At 41.4% G+C, this 22,954-nt stretch overlaps 1 protein-coding gene across 2 annotated transcripts in view; it reads right to left on the bottom strand.

Moving 5' to 3' along the window:
* Positions 1-22,954, bottom strand: part of ESRRG (estrogen related receptor gamma) — a 465,740-nt gene that overhangs the window by 424,688 nt on the left and 18,098 nt on the right. Inside the window, exon 1 of one of the 2 annotated variants that reach the window (XM_060272996.1) lies at positions 19,185-19,569. The exons of the other annotated variant lie outside the window; for it this stretch is intronic. Within the exon in view, the coding sequence (XP_060128979.1) occupies positions 19,185-19,255 (71 nt within the window). The 5' untranslated portion in view covers positions 19,256-19,569. Of the gene's footprint in view, positions 1-19,184; positions 19,570-22,954 lie in introns of those variants that run through there. 2 annotated transcript variants of the gene reach the window in all.

Below are 22,954 nucleotides of genomic sequence, written 5' to 3'. Positions count from 1 at the left end.
TGCTCGTGGAACGCAATATGTCTTCAAACAACATTTTTGCCAAGTAGGCCGATGCAGTTACATTTCAAAGATCCAGCAGGCTAAAATATATACTGCAAATTGTTTTGTTTGACAGATACTTTGGTAGCTTCCCCTTTTAAAATCAATTCCAGCCCCACTTTATTTCAAACAACAAATTGTAAAGATAATAGGAATGCATTCTAAATTAAAGTAAATCAGACAGGTTTCAAATGTGCAGAATTCCTTCACAGAAATAACTTCTCTTTAAGTTGTAGCATGCAGCCATGTGTAAACTGTGGACTACGAAGCTGCAACCAATCTTTGTTTCCAAGGCATGTGTTCATTTAGCAAAATGCATATATGGGATAATGGTTATATTCATTGAATATGAAGCAGTTCACTAAAGAAGGGCTGTGTAGCTCTAAATGTGAAAAACATTTGATTACTCTGGGACAATGGGTTGTATGCAAGTTCTTCTCAGGGTAAACCCAATTTAACCATGTCTATTAATTTCAATAATTCTACTCTATGTACTAACACTAGAGAACAGCCCAAAATATTTTATAGTTTCCTTTGAAACTTATGCCATGTTTTCCCCCAATATGGAACAGATAGCAAAGGAAACAAACTTTTACCCTCCCATTCGTCAACAGGTAGATAGAGTCTTTAAAATCTTTTATGGCACAGCAGCATTGTCTCAAACTTTCCATTTGGTTCATGTATAAAGGTGTATTTGGCCAATAGAGGCCATTATTTCTGAAGGTCTCCCCTTTGTGGGAAAATATAAAATGCTGAGAACCTGCCCAAAATGTAAGACTAGCTCTGTTGGATCCTAAGTATCATTCTGTTTCCCACAGAAATGCCCCCAGAAAGCCTGCAAGGTGGTATGAATGTAATAGGTCACTCCTGCTATTGTTACCCAGCAACTGGTATTCAGAGGCCTGGTGGCTCTGAACCTAAGAGGAAAACATATAGCCACTGAGAGGCTTCTATTCCGTGAATTTGTCTAATGCTCCTTTAACACTATTTAAGCTGGTGGCAAGATATTGCCATATTCCGTGACAGCAAATTTCATAATTTAATCTACCCTATGTGGGAAAAGAAATTTCCTTTTGTTGATTATAAATCTCCCACCATCCAGCTTCATTAGCTGTCCAACTAACAATCATAAGGAGGCACAAGGAGATGCAACATTAGTAAGATTGAGGCAGGGAAGCATGAATGTCTCTGTATGTCACTGAATGGCTACTTCGTGCACATGCATGAGTTCAGGCAGAAGAAAACAAAGCAGAAAACATCTGTACCAGAACTAGGAAATTGGGGGGAAATTAAAAATTATGCTGAAAGAAAAACCTTCGTATTATGCGAAAGCAGACAAGTTTATTGTGAAAAAACAAATATGCAGCAGCCACCTTAGACTAAATATTACATTGCTAATGAATGATGTCCTTTGTTCTCCTAATGGAATTTTATTCATGTGATAGGCAGCACAGTATGACATAAGAGCAATGGAGAATACAGCTTGGTCAAAAAGAGTATGATCCCTCTCGTAATGGCCTTGGCAGGCAGTATAGGCATAAATAATCTAGCAGTAAGCTTATGCTTAACACTACTTCAGAGACTAGTATTTCTGGGAAAGGACAAGCCACAAAAATGCTAACTGTGAAATGAAAGAAGACAGACAACTGTATACTGGCTGTGCATACTGTTCACTTTGCTTGTTTCTCACTAGTTAAGGGGTACTTTAATACATTATTAATTATGCATTCTGATACCTTTGTTTTAATAAGTATAGAAACAAGGAACACCAATAGTAGAAAGATTAATCCCAAAAGTAGACAGTAGAATTTATGTAAGTAGTTGGGAACTCATCAAATGATGTGATTAAAAAACTAAATAATGAGCAACTCAATACAAATTGGGGACAGAAATGTAGAATGAAGTCTATATGCATCCATCGTTACAGGCTTTTAGGTAGGCCTTAAAACCCCATTTATTTAGAACTGTATTTTTAAAAAGGTATCATGCTGCTGGTTCGATTTGGTACCAAAACATTTTTGAACTATTTTAATCGATAATTACAACCCAGCAAAATAACACATTTGTTTATCAATACTGTTTTTAATAGATATATTATTTTAGTTCATTTGTTGTTTTATGGGTTTTTATGGTTAAATTTGAGTGCTGATTGTATTATAGGCATTCTATATGTTGGAAGCCACCTTATAAAGTTTGGCCCCCAAAAAGCAGCCTAAACATCTTAAACAAACAATCCAAATGCATCTGTATAGGTTCTTGTAGTTAGAAGCAGTAAATGAAGATGTTCAAGTGATTGAAACACCTACAGTTTTGGATGCAAAAGCGGAGAAGTTGTGGGGAGATGTATGAGCCATTCTTGCACTGGAAGCATAGGCTTCATTTTCAAATAATATCTGAGGGTGTGTAAAGAATGTCACTCATAACAATTCACGCCCCCCCCCCACTGTCCTCTCCTTGTAAAATTGTGGAGCAGCTCTAAGAAACTACAAAAAAACAACTTTGTAGGATGCTTCCATCAATGAACTGAAAGCAAACAAGCTACTCTCAAATAATGCAGCAGGTGCTTCATACAGCATTTCACTAGCTGTGTACTAACCAGCCAAGTGAAAGTGCTACAGAAACTGCAAATTTAGGCATGAATGCTCCAGGCCATTAGCAGGTGCTTTGAGCAGTCATCCAAATCAAAGCAAGACAGTGGAAAAAGCCAAAGATTGGTTAACGGGGCCTGCAAAAAGCATAAACTCCAATGAGGGCACATAAAATGTTTTGCTGTAGAAACAGTCTGACAAGAGGAAGGGAGGGGGGAATAAAGAGGAGAGAACCTATTGCTGCGTAATAATTTCGATGAGGGTTTTGCTGTTTTGTACACAGGCCCCAAGATGCAAGTGTTGGCTAAGAAGCTGAGATCAGCACTTATATGTCCTCAGGTGGTTAGAGACAAGATAGAAAAGAACTTCTGGCACTTGGGGAAGAATACTGGGGCCATTTGATAACGCTCTGCTTGAGCATATGAGGGTTTCCCCTATGGGTATTGTCCTGAAGAAAGCTCCAGGCAAGTTCAAGCTGATTCATCACTTGTCACAACCAGAAGGTGAGACAGTTAATGATTACAACGACTCCAGAGTTCCTTCCTGCAGTAGTTTAAAAGGCACTGGATCTCAGGAAGAAACGATAGACAGGGATCTAATGCACATTTCAAGCTTCCATTGTTTTCTCTAAAAATTTACTAGCAAAGTTTTATTAAAATTTATGCTGAGGGTCCCACAGTCATCAAAACATAGAATTGTAGCACCCCAAGGGTCATATAGTCCAACCCCCTACGATGCAGGAATCTCAACTAAAGCATCCATGAGAGATGGCCATCCACCCTCTGCTTAAAAACCTCCATTGAAGGAAGGTCCACCACCTTCTGAGGGAGTACATTCCACTTTTGAACAGCTGTTACCACCAGAAAGTTATTCCTGGTGTTTAGCTGGAATCTTCTTGAACCCACTGTTTTGGGTCCTGCCCTCCAGAGCAGGAGAAAACAAGCTTGCTCCATCTTCCATGTGACAGCCCTTTAGATATTTGATGATGGTCATTCAGCTTCCTTCCCAGAGTCTTATATTCCCTTGCTATATATAATTATAGAATTGTAGAGTTGAAAGAGACCCTGAGGATCATCTAGTCCAACCCCCTGCAATGCAGTAATATGCAGCTGTTCCATATGGGGATTAAACCTGCAACCTTGGCATTACCAGCACCACGCTTTAGCCAACTGACCTATCCAGCATGTTCTTGCGCTCTGTTTTCCATTCATTCCAACCAGCATGCTCAATAGTCAGAGATAAGATTCGTAGCTCAACAACATCTGGAGACCCATATGTACCCATCTCCATTGTATATAGTACTGTACTAAACTCAAAGAAAGGGACATACCTCAATCCAGGGCTTTGCTATACATTAAATCCTCTTCATTCATTTCAAGAGCAAAAGCCAACTTTTTTACTGTGTTCTCTCTCTTCATTGAAACTAATGGAGCAACCTACGTGTGATAGGTATTCTTGTGTGCAAGGGAGAGCCTATACTGTAGGAGTCTGAATCTGGGAGACACACGAGATAATACAGTGTTCCTGGGTAGAAAGAGAGCAGAAGAGAAATGCATGCAATGTCTGTCTGCAGCTCTATTGTGGGTTAATGTTTTATTTTAACCTGCCTGATTACTTGTTTGGAGGGTGGGGTATAAATCTTAATAAATGGAGATATAATAAATCTATATCTCAGCAACTATAAGCTGTTTACGTAATTTCTGGAAACTCTGGTCAAGCCTCAGCCAACAGAATGGGCTAAAGCAGGCATCCCCAAACTTCGGCCCTCCAGATGTTTTGGACTACAATCCCCATCATCCCTGACCACTGGTCCTGTTAACTAGGGATCATGGGAGTTGTAGGCCAAAACATCTGGAGGGCCGCAGTTTGGGGATTCCTGGTCTAAAGACACAAAATGCAATTTTATTCCTAAAGGCAAAGTAAGCTGGTCTGGCCTTGTACACAGCCTGAATGAGCAAACACCTGTGAAATATATATGTAAGCCACTCTGACTCCTTGAAGAAGAGCAGGATATAATAACTCGATCCTATACATGGTCTTCTCAGCAGGAAGTCTCATTGTATTCAATGGGGTTTGTTGATTTGTGTAATTGGGTACACAACTGCAGCCTAAATCAAATATATAGAGCCTCAAGGGGTAGAATTCAGGGCAGACTCAGCACACCTAGTTATTTTAAAGGCTGGGTCCAGCCTATCTAGTGTTACTGGTGTCCTCACACACACATTTATGAATGTTTGGCCACTGCAGTTAACAGTGAATGATGCCTCACAAGTACCACGACTTTCTGTCATCTGTGTAGGCTACCTAATCTTTTAGCCAGAATTCCATCCCTGCCTCCTATCATGGTCAGTATTAAGCAATACGTTTAAGTCACCTGACTGGAATATTTCCTTCAGGGAATTGGTAGCACAAGCAATAATTTAGAATAGTATTTGAATTAAGAAACGTATTAGGTCTAGTAAATATACTCAAGTCAGTCTAAAAGAAACAGATAATGTTCTAGCAGTCACCAAAACAACATCCAGTTGCTTTTTTAAAAAAATTAACAAAGGAGTCATTTGTTCTACTAATGCTCCCCTTCAACAGATTTTGGAACACATTGCTCTGTGCAGCAAGCCCCTCATGAGAACAGTTGGCACCGCCAAAAGAGGTTTATAGGCAAAAATAAACAGGTGGCATTCTGGTGCTTACTCCCACCCCCACCCAGTCTTGGACCACAAGCGAGGTAACGCAGTTTGAACAAGGTCGAGTCACAATTATTATTCCCCCCACCCTCGCAGCAAATACAGTACCCAAAAGACAAAGAAGCACAAATAGTCATGGGTGTGTGTGCATTGTACAACATGCAAATGAAGAAGAATAAAAATGCAAACATGATATGGAACCATTGCTTTTTATTTTTGTGTTTTGCTTTTCTTTATCCTGTCTTGGCTGTGAGTTGCAAAGACCTGCTCCCTGCCTTGCAGGCCTTTTCCATCTGGTCTGGGAAGGTGGTGCACCGCCTCCAGCTAAGGTGGCTGAACAAACTCTTGGGTTGGGGGATTGTGTAAAGTTTTTTGGGGGGGGGTTGTTTTAAATTGTTTTTAACTGCTTTTTAACTTGTGTGTTTTTTAATTTGGGGGTTTGTTGTTTTTTTAAAATTAAGGGTTGTAAAATGTGCAATGTACACTATGTAGGGCTACCTCTGAAGATGGTTCAGAAACATCAGCTGGTGCAGAAGTCAGCAACCGGGTTGCTCCCAGGGGTAAGAAGATTTGATCATATTGCACTGATTCTGACCCAACTGCACCAGCTGCCAATTAGTTTCCAGGCCAAATTCAAAGTGCTGGTTATGACCTATAAAGTGTTAAACGGTTCAGGACCACAATACTTCAATAACTGCCTCTCCCCATTTGAACCAACCTGGACCCTAAAATCACCATCTGAAACACAAAATTCATTTCCAAAATTCCTACTTAGTTTACCTCTATGCTTCTAAGCATGAAACACTGCAGTGGTTTGTGCACTTATGTTAGCTACATGCAGACTACCTGCTTGCCTGCAAGCTCACCAACATGCTTTCTCATACCAGTAGACAAGGGCATCATCTCCTGTGCACACATCTTAATTCCATCACCACATATAATGCAGAGCTGTAACTAGTAAAATAGGCTGCAATTTGAACCACTTTCTTGAGCTATCTGTTCTATATATTTTTAGAGTTCTCTATAATGGAGCTACTGATTGATCTTGGGACTAATCTCTGCTTCAGCATTCCCCATCTATGTATATATGTTGTAGAAAGTTATACATATACAGTCATACCTCGGGTTGTGTCTTTTCATCTTGTGAACGTGGCGGACCCGGAAGTTCCGGCGCATGCACAGAAGCACACTATTGCGCTTTCGCACATGTGCTCTATTGCCGCTTGGGTCGCGGACTTTTCAGGGTGCAAACGGCACCCCGGAACGGGTTGGGTCCACAACCCGAGGTACCACTGTACTATTCTTTTCTTATATGCTGAATATGTGCTTGTGTGATGTATGTCACATGCTATATATCTGCAGCTGGGCTGACCTCCTTGAGTCATTGGTTCTTCACATACTTTTAATTCTAGCTATAAGCTTTACACACACAGTTGCCATATGGATTGTGTTAGGTTGAGCTGTAGTAGCTTGATGAAGTGTGGATATTGCTCTGTGGGAGAAAATTGGTAAGCACATGTACACAATTTTCTGTGACCATTTGGTCTTCCATTCTGGGACTGGCTCCAGTTGGTGGCCCTGACATTATAGACTTAAAAAAATTAAGGTTGTATAGAGCTGATGTCTGCCTACTCTGGCATAAATCCAAACCTGTACCATGGTTACTTTCCCATACTATACAGCTACATCATCAATAGAGTACAACAGGGGTAGGCAATGTGGTGCCCTCCAGATGTTGTTGGCCTACAACTCCCATCAGCCCTTGTCAGCAGGGCAGTGGTCAGAAATGATGGGAGTTATAGTCCCATCTGGAGGGCACCATGTTGACTAATCCTGGAGCAGACCATAAGCAAAATAGGTTCACATGGCTTTTGGCCCAATTTTGAAAGCTCTCTATAAGCCATCAATTTAGGCCTCTAGCTATGAAGTCTTTTTCTTCCCAGCAACCATCTGGGCTTGGGGGAAAAGGCAAAGAGAAATTTGTGTGTCAGAAAAGAGAGGAGGAATCTGGCTCCACCCAGCAATAGCTTCAGCCTCATCCACAGCTGACATGCACTCCTTTTACAGATTAGCCCCTCAGCAGAAAAAGGACATATATTATGTAGCATACTTGGGTAGTAGGGGTGTTATACAGGAAATGGCCTAAAGACACAAGATGTACAACAATGAAAGCAGACAGACACATTAAAAAGGTGTGCATACTCTACCAGTGCATGTCCAAAAGAAAAGAAAAGACTTTTCAGACATTCACAAAAGTAATCTGAGATAGTTAGCATTCATATATCTAGAATGGCTTTGATGTTTTTACAATCAAGCAGTATATAAACTGGATCAAATAAATAAATAATAGTGATATTCACCATAGTTGCCACAACACACATCACATTTGTACAAAGGTGCATTTAGACCTGTGATGGCTAGCTGTGATGCTCAATGGGGATGGCATGAGTGAGTGGCAGAGTATATGAATACACCTTCTGATTGTGATGTTTCCTATCAAACCAGTGCTTCCCAGAGGAGCATGCATGTGTCTCTCATTAACCTGAAGCTAAGAGAAGGTGTGCATATGCAACTAAAGTACCAAATTTGCCCTTCAATTCTTTTTTGCCATTCAATTACTGATGTTATTAACCTTTTCTGCACACCTTATGGCAACATTAACAGATCACAAGGCATTTGTGTTGCTTCACCTAGCTAGTATTACCTACACAAACTAATACATTATGGAGGATATTGTCCTTCCTTCAGGTACACCCTTACAGATAAGAGAATAATCAAGCCCAGGAGCTAGACTTACTTACTTTCACCCACTTTTCTAATCTGATGTCTATGAACACAGGCACTCCTCAGCCATGTGAGGGGTGTGTGGAATAAAGTGGAAGCAGTATTACAGAAAAAGCAAAGACAAGACTGTGAAGGTTTTTTTTATTAACAATAGGAAAAGGTCAGTACCCTTTCCCCCAAAAGATACTGTGAAAGCTTGTAGGAATTATTACACCACAGCCTTTCCTTTATTGAATTCAATCTGAAAAAGAGAGCAACAAAAAGAGGGGGGGAGAATCAGTCTTCAGGCCTTCTTGGAATATTTTCTGATGCCAAAAAAGAAAGAAAAAGGAGTAATATAGAAAGAGTTGGAAAAACTGGGATTTTTTTTATCACATGCTTCTTAGCATAGTCAACTATTTAGGCCACAACTTCAAATCAAATCCTGAAGACTTAAAGTAGTTTTAAGATTGTTAGGTTCAATTCGTGGAAGTTTGGAGTAACACCAACAACATGCCAATGATATACACTAGTGTAACCAAGATGACACCTGACAATTGAGTTTTAGATACCCTAAACCCAACCAAATTTTCTTTGAAATTGTTGAGTTCAATGGAACCTACTTCCAAGAAAGAATGCTTGGAACTACTAAAGCCTTAAATTAAAACTGTTATCACTGTCATAGGAAACTTACCTTACCTGCAACACATACACAAAGCACTTTAAAAGTAACTGTCATTGATATAAAGGGTAAAGGACACCTGACAGTTGTCCAGTCATGAACAACTCTGGGGTTGCGCCACTCATCTCGCTCTATAGGCCGAGGGAGCCGAAGTTTGTCCACAGACAGTTTTTCCGGGTCATGTGGCCAGCATGCCTAAGCCGCTTCTGGTGAAACCAGAGCAGTGCACAGAAATGCCATTTACCTTCCTACCATAGCAGTACCTATTTATCTACTTACACTGGCTTGCTTTCGAACTGCTAGGTTGGCAGGAGCTGGGACCAAACAACGGGAGCTCACCCTGTCGCAGGGATTTGAACTGCCGAACTTCTGATCAGCAAGCCCAAGGCTCAGTGGTTTACTCCACAGCGCCACCCACGTCCCTATAACTAATATAGTCTCCTGCTTATCTTAGCCATCACACACATCTCTGAATTCTTACATAAAAGCAAGAATAAAGTGTTTAAAGTCACTTCCATAAGGTACTTAAAGAGAATCCAGGTATTATCTTTATTGTTTACAAACACAACATACTTCAATAACTTGGGGAAAATAAAACTAACCACCTCCTTCATAAACTGTGTTTGCACAAGTAGGTATTTACCTGGAGGTGGCTAGGATTGTTTGTGTATATAAGAAACAATCCCAGACATCCTGCAGATACAGGATGTCTACCCAGAGGCTCCAAATTTTGGAAAGCTCCAGAACCCACATATCTTAATTCAAGTCCTTCCTTTTTGTAATTTAATTGCTACATGCAGGGCATCATCAAGAGGCTGACCTAAATATCCCAAAGAAACACAGGATAACGAAAGTATCAAATAAGAATCTACCCATTTAGTTACACAGTCCGTAGCGCAATGATGTGGTGGTTCAAGAATTGCTGTATCTTAAACATTTATCAAGAAAACAAATACGATACATTAAATGAATTTAGGAGGAGAAGTCCTTGAAAAGCTAAGAGAGAAAGCCTGAGAAAGAAAAGCAAAATACTGGATTCAGGAAACTGGCAACTGAACACAGAAGGGCTCCGATATCTCCCACTGTGAAGTAAATGTATCTGGGCTATAGATATGTTTGTCAAAAGTATCTATAGCACAGATAATTAGGTTAGTACAGTGAACTAGCCACATGCTTTGAAGTGTGCATGCAGTTGGTATACTAACCTTTCTTTCACCTGGTAGGTTAAGATCATCATAGCTTCACACATACTTGCAGGCTCATGACCTAAACTCTATCCTCATTAACACATCATTTATGGAAGGCAACCACGTTGGAATGGATACTCAGAAGTTTTGTATGGCTGAACATGGATTTCTCAGTACATGAACTCTCAAATATGAAAAGTAAAAGAAATGTTCCTCATTTTGTACACTGCCTTTCACTTGTACAGTTCAAAACATCTTGCAAATACTGTTTTAAAGACACCGGCTTCGACTAGGACTTGCTCACACATCAAACACTGCTGCACAAGAGCAGTTTCATATTCCAAAGCTGCAGGAGGCAGACACACTGATCACAGCCAAATAACTGCTTCCAACTGGAAGACATATTCTACTGAGTTAAAAGGAGGCTGTTTACCTGAACGTGAAATATACTACATGTTAAGCAGTGGAGCATTGCACCTGTTCACAGCCATGAAGCATGCTTTGTTTTTCTGCAAGCAGCAATATCCTGCATTGAGAAGCACACGTGGAAAGCAGGTTTGTAGAGCTGCCCTTGTTTCTGCCACCCTACCCCCAACAAAGGGGACGCAGGTGGCACTGTGGTCTAAACCACAGAGCCTAGGGCTTGCTGATCAGAAGGTTGGCAGTTTGAATCCCCGCGACAGGGTGAGCTCCCATTCCTCAGTCCCAGCTCCTGCCAACCTAGCAGTTCGAAAGCACATCAAAGTGCAAGTAGATAAATAGCTACCGCTTCGGCGGGAAGGTAAACGGTGTTTCCGTGTGCTGTTCTGGTTCCCCAGAAGCAGCTTAGTCATCCGGCCACATGACCTGGAAGCTGTACGCCGGCTCCCTAGGTCCAGAGTCAGGGGTCCCTTTACCCTTACCCCCAACAAAACACAGAGGAGCTTTTGTATTACTTGAAAGTTTTTGTAGCTTTCGATATTTGACCATAAATGGCAACAGGACAAAAGAAATGGGTATGCAATACCTTTTGGGCAGCGATTATTTTCTTCAAATAATTTCCAACACTCTTTAAAAACTATGGCAATATTTTATGGAGGTGAATAAAGCTTTACATGATCCACAAAGGCCTTCCCAGGATCCTTTGCAATGTCACAGTGGATGCTGCCGTGTCACTTTTGGATCACATGATTCTGCAACATTGCACTATTACAAGCTGGAAGAATCTCTACAGCTGTCCAAGCAGCTGATCCTCCAATCAAGCAAATAATGCGGCAAGATTACAAAATAGAAGGCTATGACAGCCCAACTCCTTACATCTAGAACATTCATAAGGCATATGACTCATCTTGGCACCAAAGAGCTCTTTCAAAATTAATTCTGTTTTCGGATGCCTGAAATGGAGTTGTTTTTGATGTTGTGGGGGGGGGGGGATATAGCTTGTCAAACCTCTTTCAAGATTCTAAAACTCCAGAGTAATGAACTTACGGTTTCATTGTTTTACATATTGTTTCAAGCTGCTCAGAATACTAATTGCTAATGCAATTCTTAAGTTTCTTATTGTTTTTCCACTTTAATTCAATACTTAGGTATCTATGAAAGTGAAGCAAGGGACGTCAACAACAAAATATAGGGTACTATTTCTGCATATTCTGGCAATACTGATAATGTAGATTGGTTTGCAAATTAAAAGAAAATGAAACATTTAAAAAAGCAAAACACCTTCCAATGCTTGACAAGGCCCTGTGCCAGGACCTACACAATTCTGAGAGCAGTTGAGCAATGAAATGTTGAGGGTATCAAGTGAGTTTGAGTTGGGGGGCCAGAACTGGACTGCTCAAGGACCAAATATTTTACAGTTAGGACCAAATTACACATTATGTTAAATGTTAGGTTATGCATATTTATCTCTTTTTTGTAAATGGATAGCAATGGAGGGAAATCAGGATTGGGACTGGGGCATGGTGATGGTGTGTGTTTAACCCCTTGCTTCTGCACTATTGTCCCCCCCCCCCCAAAAAAAATTCTCACCCTCTCAAAATGTCTGTATGTGGAGAGAATTTTGACTCCCAACATAAATAGCAACTTTGTGTTAGGGAGGGAGAGTTCCTGGACCCACCAAGCTAGTAAGAAAACAATCAAAGTCAAACTGCCCGTTTAACATCTTGTTTGACTTTAAGTATCCTGGAGGTAGATATTAGGGCTGGAGATGTACACAGAGAGAGATGTGGGGAAACACACAAACGTGTCATTCCACAGATACTGCTATCGCTGGAAAGAACCTAGATTTAACAGGATACAAATAAATTGACTTCGTCCTCATGTACTGCTTCCATGCTTATGAAAAATCTTAATTGCCCATCCTAGCTTGCTCACACTCAGCCTCTTTACAATGATGTAAAACACAGAGAATTTGGTTCGGGGCTTCAAATGGGTCCGCTATGCTTTGAGAAGACGTGTGATGTCCAACCAAGGGGAGAAAGAATCAAGCGGCTTTTAAGCCAAACCCCAATTTTTACATCAGCACATGCATGCTCTCTCTCTCTCTCTCTCTCTCTCTCTCTCTCTCTCTCTCTCTCTCTCTCTCTCACACACACACACACACACACACACACAGCATAGATAAAATAGATAAAATACCCACATGGTTGCCTCATTTAGATCCATTCTCAAGCCATATAGGATCAGGTCACAGGAAAATAATTCCAGATGCCTGTGACTATGGGGAAAAACTTGATGAGATATCATTTGTGCAATCAGTAATTGTGTGAATGGTGAGTGTGTATACACACACACACACACACACACACACACACACATATATATATATATATATATATATATATATATATATATATATATATATACAGCAGGCGAAGGAGAGCAGTCATAATTAATGGCCTGGTGGGGGCTAAGCAGCTTTAACCATTTGCCCCATGCTATTGCCCTGATCCAAGGAGAACATTGGCTTGGGAGTAAGCTCAGTTGAAGGGACCCAGGTGGCGCTGTGGTTAAACCACTGAGCCTAGGGCTTGCTGATCAGAAGGTCGGCGGTTCGAATCCCTGTGACGGGGTGAGCTCCCGTTGCTTGGTCCCAGCTCCTGCCAACCTAGCAGTTCGAAAGCACGTCAAAATGCAAGTAGATAAATAGGAACCGCTACAGCGGGAAGGTAAACGGCGTTTCCATGTGCTGCCCTGGTTTGCCAGAAGCAGCTTTGTCATGCTGGCCACATGACCTGGAAGCTATACGCCGGCTCCCTCGGCCAATAATGCGAGATGAGCGCGCAACCCCAGAGTCGGTCACGACTGGACCTAATGGTCAGGGGTCCTTTTAAGCTCAGTTGAACACTCTGGGATTGCATTGTATGGTTGCATTTACTAGAGAATAAGCTCCATTGAGATTCATTTCTAAGTAAACCTGAATAATTGAGATACTGTTGCACTTCAGTAATATGGAGTCTTTTAGACAATTTGTATAAATCTTTCTTCTAGAAAGTCAGGGTGATGTACATGGTTCCCTTTCTTTTTTAAAAAATTCAAAACTCATTGAGGAAAATTAAGCTAAGAAATAGTGATTGGCACCACCTCTCTGCTGAGGGAGATTTGAACTAAAGTCTCCATAGCCATAGTCTGACACTTTAACCACCACACCACTCTGGATTTCACTCACAACCAACTGAGAAATGTAAATATGGGGGGGGGGAGGTATCATAGAATAGAAACAATGAAATGTTGTCTAGCATGAAGGTGTCTTCAGTAAATACCTTGGAAGTACAGTTGTCAGAGATCTCCATATTTCAATTAGAAGCATTAATTTAATTTTTAAACATTGCACCACACTTTAATGTCAGAAGCGTCCACTGATATAGTTAAAATTAGTTTTTTACCTCACAACATTAATACTCTAAACCCTGTTACTGGCATTAACATAGATATACACACAAGATAAAGATGCACATACGTTAATGTTGGTTGCCTTTTCATCAGCATTTATAATCCAGAGTTTCTGCTCTCACCCCATTTAGAATACTATCGCCACATTACAGTTAACATGAGATGTTACCGAAATATGACCCCAAAGTCTTCCCTGTATTCTATATTTTATTCAGTCATGATATCAGAGATTAATAACAAAACAAAATGCAAAAATGAAACAAAGAGCATTCTCTTTCTCTCTCTCTCTCTCTCTCTCTCTCTCTCTCTCTCTCTCTCTCTCTCTCTCTCTCTCTCACCTTACAAACTTCAACAAGGTTCCAAAGCCACCCTCAAAGGGCCAGAATTTAAATACTTATAGTTCTGAGAAACATTATCTTTGAATTCAAGAAGGAAAAAAGAAAACCTGGATTTGGGTTTGATGTTGCTTCCTATGGATTGCTTTAGAAGAGCATTTTAGTTGCAGTGAAATTAAATAAAACAAAAGGTAACCAATTAAATAAAACGGGTAACCAAGGAGCCAACTGCACAGAAAGCTCACAAAGCTATGGTGAGCCATGTAGCCCAAACATCCTCACACATGCAAAACTCAAAGATTTAATTTTCTGCAAGATTACCCACAATAATTACAAAGTTTCCGTAATTCATCCTTAAAAAGCTCGTGACTACAGGATCCATAAGAATTGATCTTTTATATTTTGCCTTCCTATATAGTGTGCATGTATCCATATCATGCGTAATACGGTTCACTAGCTGAATGCAGGCAATATCTTACAATATCTATAGCTGCTAAAATCAAGCCTATAAGTAATCCAGTGAATAGGAATGTCACACTAAGGCATCCCAACAAAACGTTCGCTGATCAGTGCTCATTTTTAGAAACCTAGATTCACTATGCACCAACTATTAGGTTGGCATACAACTGCTTCATCAAAAAGATTTTTGCAAAATAAATATAATTGTTTACAATACCTCCAAGAGTTTGGCTGATTAACATTCTATAGTTTTTAAAATGTGTTTGTGGGAGGAGGGGGTGTTACTGATTTGTTTCTGGTTTTGGTTTTATTATGTACCGTATTTTGTATTCTCATTTTCCTTTTTTTGTGAACCACCCTGGGATCTTCAGATAAAATGTGGTATAAAAATTTAAGAAACAACAGTAATAATTGACCCCATCCTGGTATCCACATGGAGAAGAGAGGTTATAAATATTTTAATACATAAATAAAATAATGTCTAAGGCTACAGCCTTATACACGTTTACCTAGGAGTAAGTACCATCAAACTCAGTGTAGCACAGTGTTTCTCAACCTTTTTTGGGCCACGGCACACTTGTTCCGTGAAAAAAATCACGAGGCACACCACCATTAAAAAAGTTAAAAAAATTAACTCTGTGCCGCCCTATATTATAATTATGACTATAAGAAACACTTGCCAAATACTGCTTTGCGGCGGGTCAGTGATGTGTATTGGCGGCCGCCAGGCTCGTTTGCACTGAGTTTTGGGAAAGAGGAGGAGAAATATTGCTTTCCGGCGGGTTAGTGTTGCTTATTGGCTGTCGCCAGGCACGTGACAATGCAAATCGCCCTTCTCGTCGCCGCACGTCGCGGCACACCAGCCAGCATCTCGCGGCACACTAGTGTGCCGCGGAACAGTGGTTGAGAAACGCTGGTGTAGCATACTTAGCAGACTATACTGTAAGATTTAACACATGACAGCCCTTGTATCAAACTCTGATAGCCGTAACAAAGAGTGCAATAAATGGAGTATCTGTGACACCTATGAAAGCTAAACTGCAACAGGTTTAAGGGTCCCACCATCCATGCTTATGTGTACATCTTTCCAGTAATGTTTCCGAGACCATATAACACCGGTCTTGAAAGACCTGCATTGGCTACCAGTACGTTTCTGAGCACAATTCAAAGTGTTGGTGCTGACCTTTAAAGCCCTAAACGGCCTCAGTCCAGTATACCTGAAGGAGCGTATCCACCCCCATCGCTCTGCCCGGAAACTGAGGTCCAGTGCTGAGGGCCTTCTCGGTAGTGACACCCGCCCTGTGGAACGCCCTCCCACCAGATGTCAAAAAGAAAAATAACTACCAGACTTTTAGAGGACATCTGAAGGCAGCCCTGTTTAGGGAAGCTTTTAATTTTTAAGAAATTAGTGTATTTTAATTTTTTTTTGTTGGAAGCCACCCAGAGTGGCTGGGGAAACCCAGCCAGATGGGCGGGGTATAAATATATTATTATTATTATTATTATTATTATTATTATTATTATTATTATTATTTCTGAAACTTGCAAATTACTGATGGGAATTCAGATTTACTTTGTGATAACTTGAAATCAGAGTTGCTATAATTCTAATATATTAATTTCAGTGGGTTTGCTCACAAGAAAATATGTTGAGGATTGCAGCCTTGACCACAGCTTTCTGCAGTACCTTGGTTTTTATTTAATTTAATGGTTCACTGATTATTTCACAATTGCGAAGCCTTATCTTGTTAACAGAGGAATGGGTGGAAGCAACTAGCACAGCAGAAAGAGAATATACTCACTAAACATGGCATCATTAAGGAAGTTTTGAAGGAGTTTGAAATACATACAGTACATTAAAAAGTATGCTAATGCATACTGTGTATGGAAGTGATGTTAGTTATAGTTAAACTTTATAAAGGATAGGCAGGAGACAGAAAAAAGGTAGGAAATATTGAAACATGATATACCAACAGGGCAAATGATTTGCATGTCCCTACCGTCAGACTGGCTTATCAGGACTCCAAAGGACAAAGGCTTCAAATGAAGTAAATGAATTTGCAGGACAGTGAATGAGAAATCAAAGTCAAAGCATTTATTAACCTTTGCATCACAACACTGAAGCTTATTTTTCTCTATTTATATTAGATATCTACTTAAATCTTCTTGAAATGCAAAAGTTGTGGTAAATCCATGCTTAAAAAACATGTGCTGCTGCTACATTTTGTTCCGCACACATTTGAATATGCATCTCAGGTTCAGCAGTTGAATAAAAGTTACACATGGCAGATAATTGCACAGGTACGGTAATGGAATTTGGTTGACAAGACAGGTGAGGTTCAACCTGTACTGGATGGATGTGCACTTCCCGTAAAGAAGTGGATACACAATTTGTCTATGCTTTGGCAACCTCAATGTGTTGTATGTGAGGCTGCCTCTGAAGACAGTTCAGAAACTGCAGCTAGTACAGAATTCAGCAGCCAGATTATTGACTGGGACCAGCAGGCCTGAACATATAACATCCAGTCTGGCCCAACTACACTGGCTACTGATTGGTTTTCCAGCTCACTTCAAAGTGCTGGTTTTGACCCAGACAGCATTATGTGGCTCAGGAACCCAATACCTTAGTGAATGCCTCCTCCCATATGAAGCTACCTGGACCTTGTGTTCATCTTCTGAAGTCCTTCTTCATGTGTGCCCTCCCAAAAGAGCTGCAGATGGTTGCAACAAATGAACAGGGCTGTTCATTGGTGGCTCCCCAGCTGTGGAGTGCTCTAAGGATGTCCAGTCACAGAACACCAACAAATCAGGCCACCACTATGACACCAAGGTCATATCTGTGAAATGAATATATTTTTACCCCAATGTACAGCACTTGATTACTTGAAACTATGCACAAGGTGCCAGACCAAGGTCAGGACTTGGGGGTGTACAATACTTAATCTAGATTCCAAAAAGCAAGCGCTTTTCCTCTGCCATGGCTGCTTCCAAGAAGAAGCTATAAATGACTGCAGCTTTCTACAGACATTACCAACATACTTGCAGGTATGATCTGGAAGTCCATAGAAAGGTACAGAAACTTGCTTTTAGAAAGTATGTAAAGCAAAACAAAACAATGTATTGTTAAGTGTTGCTGAAACATCTGAATCTGGTCACTGTAAGAGACAGGATATTGGGCTGCATCATGTGTCATTGAACTTATCCAGTATGGCTGTTCTAATGTTAAATTGACACTTAATATGCTATTAAACCAGAAACATTTTCAGAGAATTACTCTCTACTACCCTTTCAGAGGATACTACGGTATGTAACTATGAGCCTGGAAGAAGCACACTATTTAAACTGAGCCTTAGAAGAAGAAAATGAAACACTTTCCCTTTAATAGTGAACACAAGCTGATATAGCATCACATGACCCTTCCTATAATTTCTATTAAAATCATTTCATGTCTGGTTGCTTCTGCTATCCTGGCTCATTTGTATTGTTTACAACAAGTCATTGCACTCAGCAGTTAGTGGTGGCTGAATCCATGGTTACCAGTTTTTACATTCACTAGTTAAATGGAATGCAGTCCTTCTGTGGGTTTCATGAAGAAAGCACTTAAGGAACCACAATTCAGCTATCAATCAGGCTAACCTGGGAGAAATTAATCTTATAAATATAGGTATTGTTGTATATTAAAAATTTATTGAAAGGGAGCTCAAGGGTTTTTTATATATATTAGCTGTAGCTACAAGCGGAGACATGTCAAAATCTGGCACCTTGATCGTAAACATGTTTACTTTGAAACCATTCTCGCCAGTTTAAGCTGAGCTTATAACTGAATATGTTTGTACTATAGGATTTGGAGACTACTACATACACCCTAAGCTTTCTAGAATAATAAAACTGACACTTACGGTATTTCTAGTGTCATTTCTTAAATATATTTAAAAACAATAAAATAATAACAACAACAATCAGGATGTTTCTGTAATGTAAACACAGAGTGCTTAAGTACAGGTTTAATGAGACTGCAGTCTATGCAAAGAAACTTAGACATGATAGCAAATTACAAAACAGACAGAACTAAGTAGAATTCGATTAAGGCAAAAGTATTCTTTACCAGTAAATTAAGATTGCAAACTCATATGTTTTGGTGTTAATTAAGGTAGATATCGATGGATTGTGTTTGCCTCATTACTTACTGTTTGTCTGGAGTGGCTTGTTATTTTGGGAGAGAGGGGACTGTTTGTTTACAAGGTAGATACAACACACATTTAAATTCCTTTTTTTAAAAAAAAAACAGCAGAAAAGTCACCTATAGCTTGGTGGATGTAATGTCTGTCCCACCAGCCACAAGAACACAACAAATAGTTAAAAATCAAACATTTTACTAGCTCATCTACTGCAAAGTCACTGTATCAGAAGCCTGAATTGATTTGTTTCCTCACAACGAACTGAAAATGAATGTAACAGAATGTCGGGGGAGGGGGAGGAAGAAAAAATCCCTATGACACTGTTAATCGGATATTGTATAATAGTTGATTGCAGGTTTGCACTGCAGTATCGTTGCTTAAATCAAACATACTTACAGGTTCTGGGTTCTTCCAAGAGTTTGGTGCAGTTTCAAGGACAAATGTCTTAAGGATGCCTTTTCTACCATGCAGCAATGATCTCAGCTCTGATCTGATTACATGAGTAAAGTGCTAAATCTGACAATATATAGTTTTTTTTAAAAGAAAGAAAGAGGGAACTTCCCAAATAGAGAAGAAATCTTAGGAGAAAAGTCTCAGGCTTGGGAAAAAAGCTGTTTAAAAATGTGAAGGTTGATTTGCTCTCTAGTTGTAGCAGCTGATGCCTGTTTTCAGCCCTGCAGAAAGAAACCTTTTCTGAAAAACCAATGGCATCACATTTCAGTGAAGCTTGTGCCAGACTATGGAGTGCAAAGCAGCCTTTGACAAACTTCACACAACTCAAATAAGTTGTGCTTACTCCACATGCAAAAAAAAAACCCCAACAACTTTAAAGTGTATTGTTAGTTTTTGGTTTTATTATAAGTTGACCAATATTCCACAATTCTTATGTATTCCTGAGAAGGAAATGCTTAAGGTGCTAGCAGCTAGAGAATCAAGGTTCTTGTGCCTTTAATTATAGAGAAGAAGAAATTACGGCAAGGGCAGCTTTTATTACCCTTTCATAATAGACGTTCTAACCTATTGTGTGGTTTGGCTGCATAGTGGGAAAATGCTTTGTTATCTTAATTTAGTTTTTTGCTTATAAACTGTTACATTTTCTTCTGACAATCCAATTCCCAAAACAATGCCTGGTGACCCCACTGATTTCAGTAGAACTTCCACAGTACATGTTAACACAGTGATGTGAACTTCCTCAAAGGTGCAATATCATGCATGCATAATTAAATGTAAGTCCCATACAAGTTTTACTTCTGAGTAAAGGTGCATAGAACTGTGCAGCATGCACAGTGGAATGTTTACTGAGAAATAAGTCCTACTGCATTCAGTAGGGCATATTCACATGTCAATACGTCTAGGACACGGGTGTCAAACACAAGGCCCGGGGGCCTAATCCGGCCCGCCAGACCTCGTCATGTGGCCCGCGTAGCCGCCGCCGACATTAGCCGCTGACAGTAGTTCTGGAGCCTGCGATTGGCCGAGGGTCAAAACCGGGGGCGGGGCTGCAGGCGGAGGCCGGGGCGCTGGAGCCGCGCTGACGGCCTTGGCCAGGGAATTTCAATTTTGAATGAGGCTGAGGGAGGCGGTGGCACAGCGGCCAGACGGGGAAGTGAGATGCAGGAGGAGGAGGAGGAAGCCCGCCGAGGAGGTAGGAAAGCCGTACAAGCGCCGCCGGCAAAGTTGGTGCTGGGACGGAGCAGCGCTGGATTTTTTTTTTGGCGGGCTTTGCTGTTGTCTCTGAGAGCGAGTGAGGCGGCACTGGGGAGCCGCCGCCCGCCGCTTCCCTTCCTCTCCTCGGCTGCATCCGGGAGGTGGGCGAGCGAGCGGGCGAAAGGGACGCGGAGTGAGCCTGAGGGGGAAGTAGGCGAAGCGCAACAGCCGCTCTCTTGATGGAGCCGGGTTTCTCTTCCCTCTTCCCCCGTTTTCTCCTCATAGACACTCGGGAGGGTGCCTGGCTTTTGCTCTGCCCCCCCACCCCGAGCCGCCCTTTGGCTTCTCAGTTCCGGGAGGGAGGCGGCGACGACGGCACGGGTTCCTGCTCTTCCCGCTCTGCCGCCGCCTCCTCTCAGCCCCTCGTGATGTAGGGCTCCAGATGGAGTCGCCTCGCGGTTTGAGGTGGGAGGGGGAAATTTTTTTTTGGGGGGGGAGGTTTTCAAGCCTCCTCTGCCTGCAGTCCCGGTAGGGAGAGGCTGCGGCGAAGACGACAACAGCGTGGGTGGGGGGAAGAGCAGCTCTGTGGCGAAGATGCACATCCGCTGGGGCTGACGCCGCCTTCCTCCTCGGGAAATCCGCTGCCCTCCCTCAGTGCGAGGGGAAGGGACTCTGGCGCTGAGGAGGGAGGATGCAAAAGCAAAGCAGGGAGTTGGCGCTGCACCGCATGTTCCTGCCCCTCTCCAAAGCATGGGGTGGGTTGCAGCGTGTGGCATCCTGCCTAGCGGGGTTTGGGTGTGCGCAGGGCGGGAGAGGGAAGCCCTCTTTCCATCTGCAGGTTTTTAATCCCAGCATTGGCTTTCTCCTTCCTGCCGAAGGTTTAGTTGAGCCCCCCCCGGAAGCCGTCGATCCCCACCTTTTGTTCAAATTTCCCTCGTTTACATCCCCTCCCACACACGCGCCACGACGCAGGAATGTGATCCACGTGGGGGCGGGAATGAGCTTACATTATTACAAAAAACAGTTATAATTGAATGCAGTGACAATAATTTATGATAATAAAGAGTGGACACATAGTCCTACAGACACAACCGGCCCTTTGAGGGTGACCAAACTGCTGATGCGGCCCCCAATGAATTTGAGTTTGACACCCCTGGTCTAGGATATGCATTTTCACTATAACAAGAGCACATTGCTCTCTGAGTTGGAATGAGAGTCATTACTGGATTCATGTTCAGTTTCAGTCTAATTTAAGCAAACATCTGCACATATATTATACGTTACTATCTAGCTACCTACCTAAACACATACACATTATATATGCAATTATTATGTTTATATCACCACTTTCCTCCATCATGAAATTCATTGTGTCATACATGAAATTCCCAGGTGGCCTCCCTTCCAGAAAATGACCAAACCCTGCTTAGTTCAACAAGGCACCTGCCTTCAGAACATGCCCTGCAACTGATAACTTTATACCCACAGCAAACCCTGACCCCAATTAATAATACTTAGCATCTATATAACACAAAGTGTTTCACATACATTATCTCAATAATGGTAACTCCACTAAAGAGCAGCTATGGGGCAAGCCAGTCCTGTCCCTCAGCAACAGCAACCTAACCAGGGGCTTCTGCCACTGCAACTAAAATAATATTATGTGCAAGAGAATTGGAACAGAGCTATGTTATTTTTCCTCAGCCTTTTTAATGCAACAGGGTGCTCCTCCAGTACAGTTAGGTGCAGGCTCAAGGGAGCCCCTTGCCCTCCTACTCCAAAAGTCCCTTTTGCCTGGTTTCAGTAAAGGACTGTATAAGGGCTAATAAACTGAAACTCAATCCCGACAAAAGAGATATGCTGTTGGTGGGTCTTCTGCCTGGATTAGCAGTGTTTATCTGGTTCTGGATAGGGTTGCACTTCCCAAAAAGATCAGATTCTTAGTTTGAGGGTCCTCCTAGGTAAAAATAAACTAGCTATGCTGTGGTAACCTCTAGGTAAGATTTCTGCAATGCACGATGCATAGGGCTCCCTTTGAAGGCAGTTCAATAAGTGCAGCTACTGTAAAATGCAGTGGTCAGACTAATAACAAGGATTAGTTGGTTGGGCCATAAAACTGCAATTCCCATTGAAATGCTTCTCCCAACATGAACCAACTCATACCCTGAGAACATAGTTTGAGGTCTTTCTCCAGGTGCCCTCTCCAAGAGAGGTTCCAAGACCTGCAACAAAGCAGATGACCTTTTCAGTTGTGCCCGCCTCACCCAATCCAGTCTTGTAATTCTATCCTCCTGGTACCAACTTTACCATCTTTTCAGCACTATTTGAAGACTTGCCTGAACTTTCAGGCATTTGACGGTACCTTATTACTTTTTATCAGTGTTGCTTAATTTAGAATGACATGTGATTTTAGCAGTTTTATTGGTCACTATAGTCTGGTATGTTAAGTACTGATGATAAGATTACATTATAGGGTTTTTTTTGTATTTATTGAAAGCCAGAGAGATTTTTTTTGTAGT

The sequence above is a fragment of the Zootoca vivipara genome, chromosome 3 (assembly GCF_963506605.1).
Source record: "Zootoca vivipara chromosome 3, rZooViv1.1, whole genome shotgun sequence".
Taxonomy (NCBI): Eukaryota; Metazoa; Chordata; class Lepidosauria; order Squamata; family Lacertidae; genus Zootoca; species Zootoca vivipara.
The sequence above is the reverse complement of the archived record's forward strand: the minus strand, read 5'-3'. Positions and strand labels throughout refer to the sequence as shown.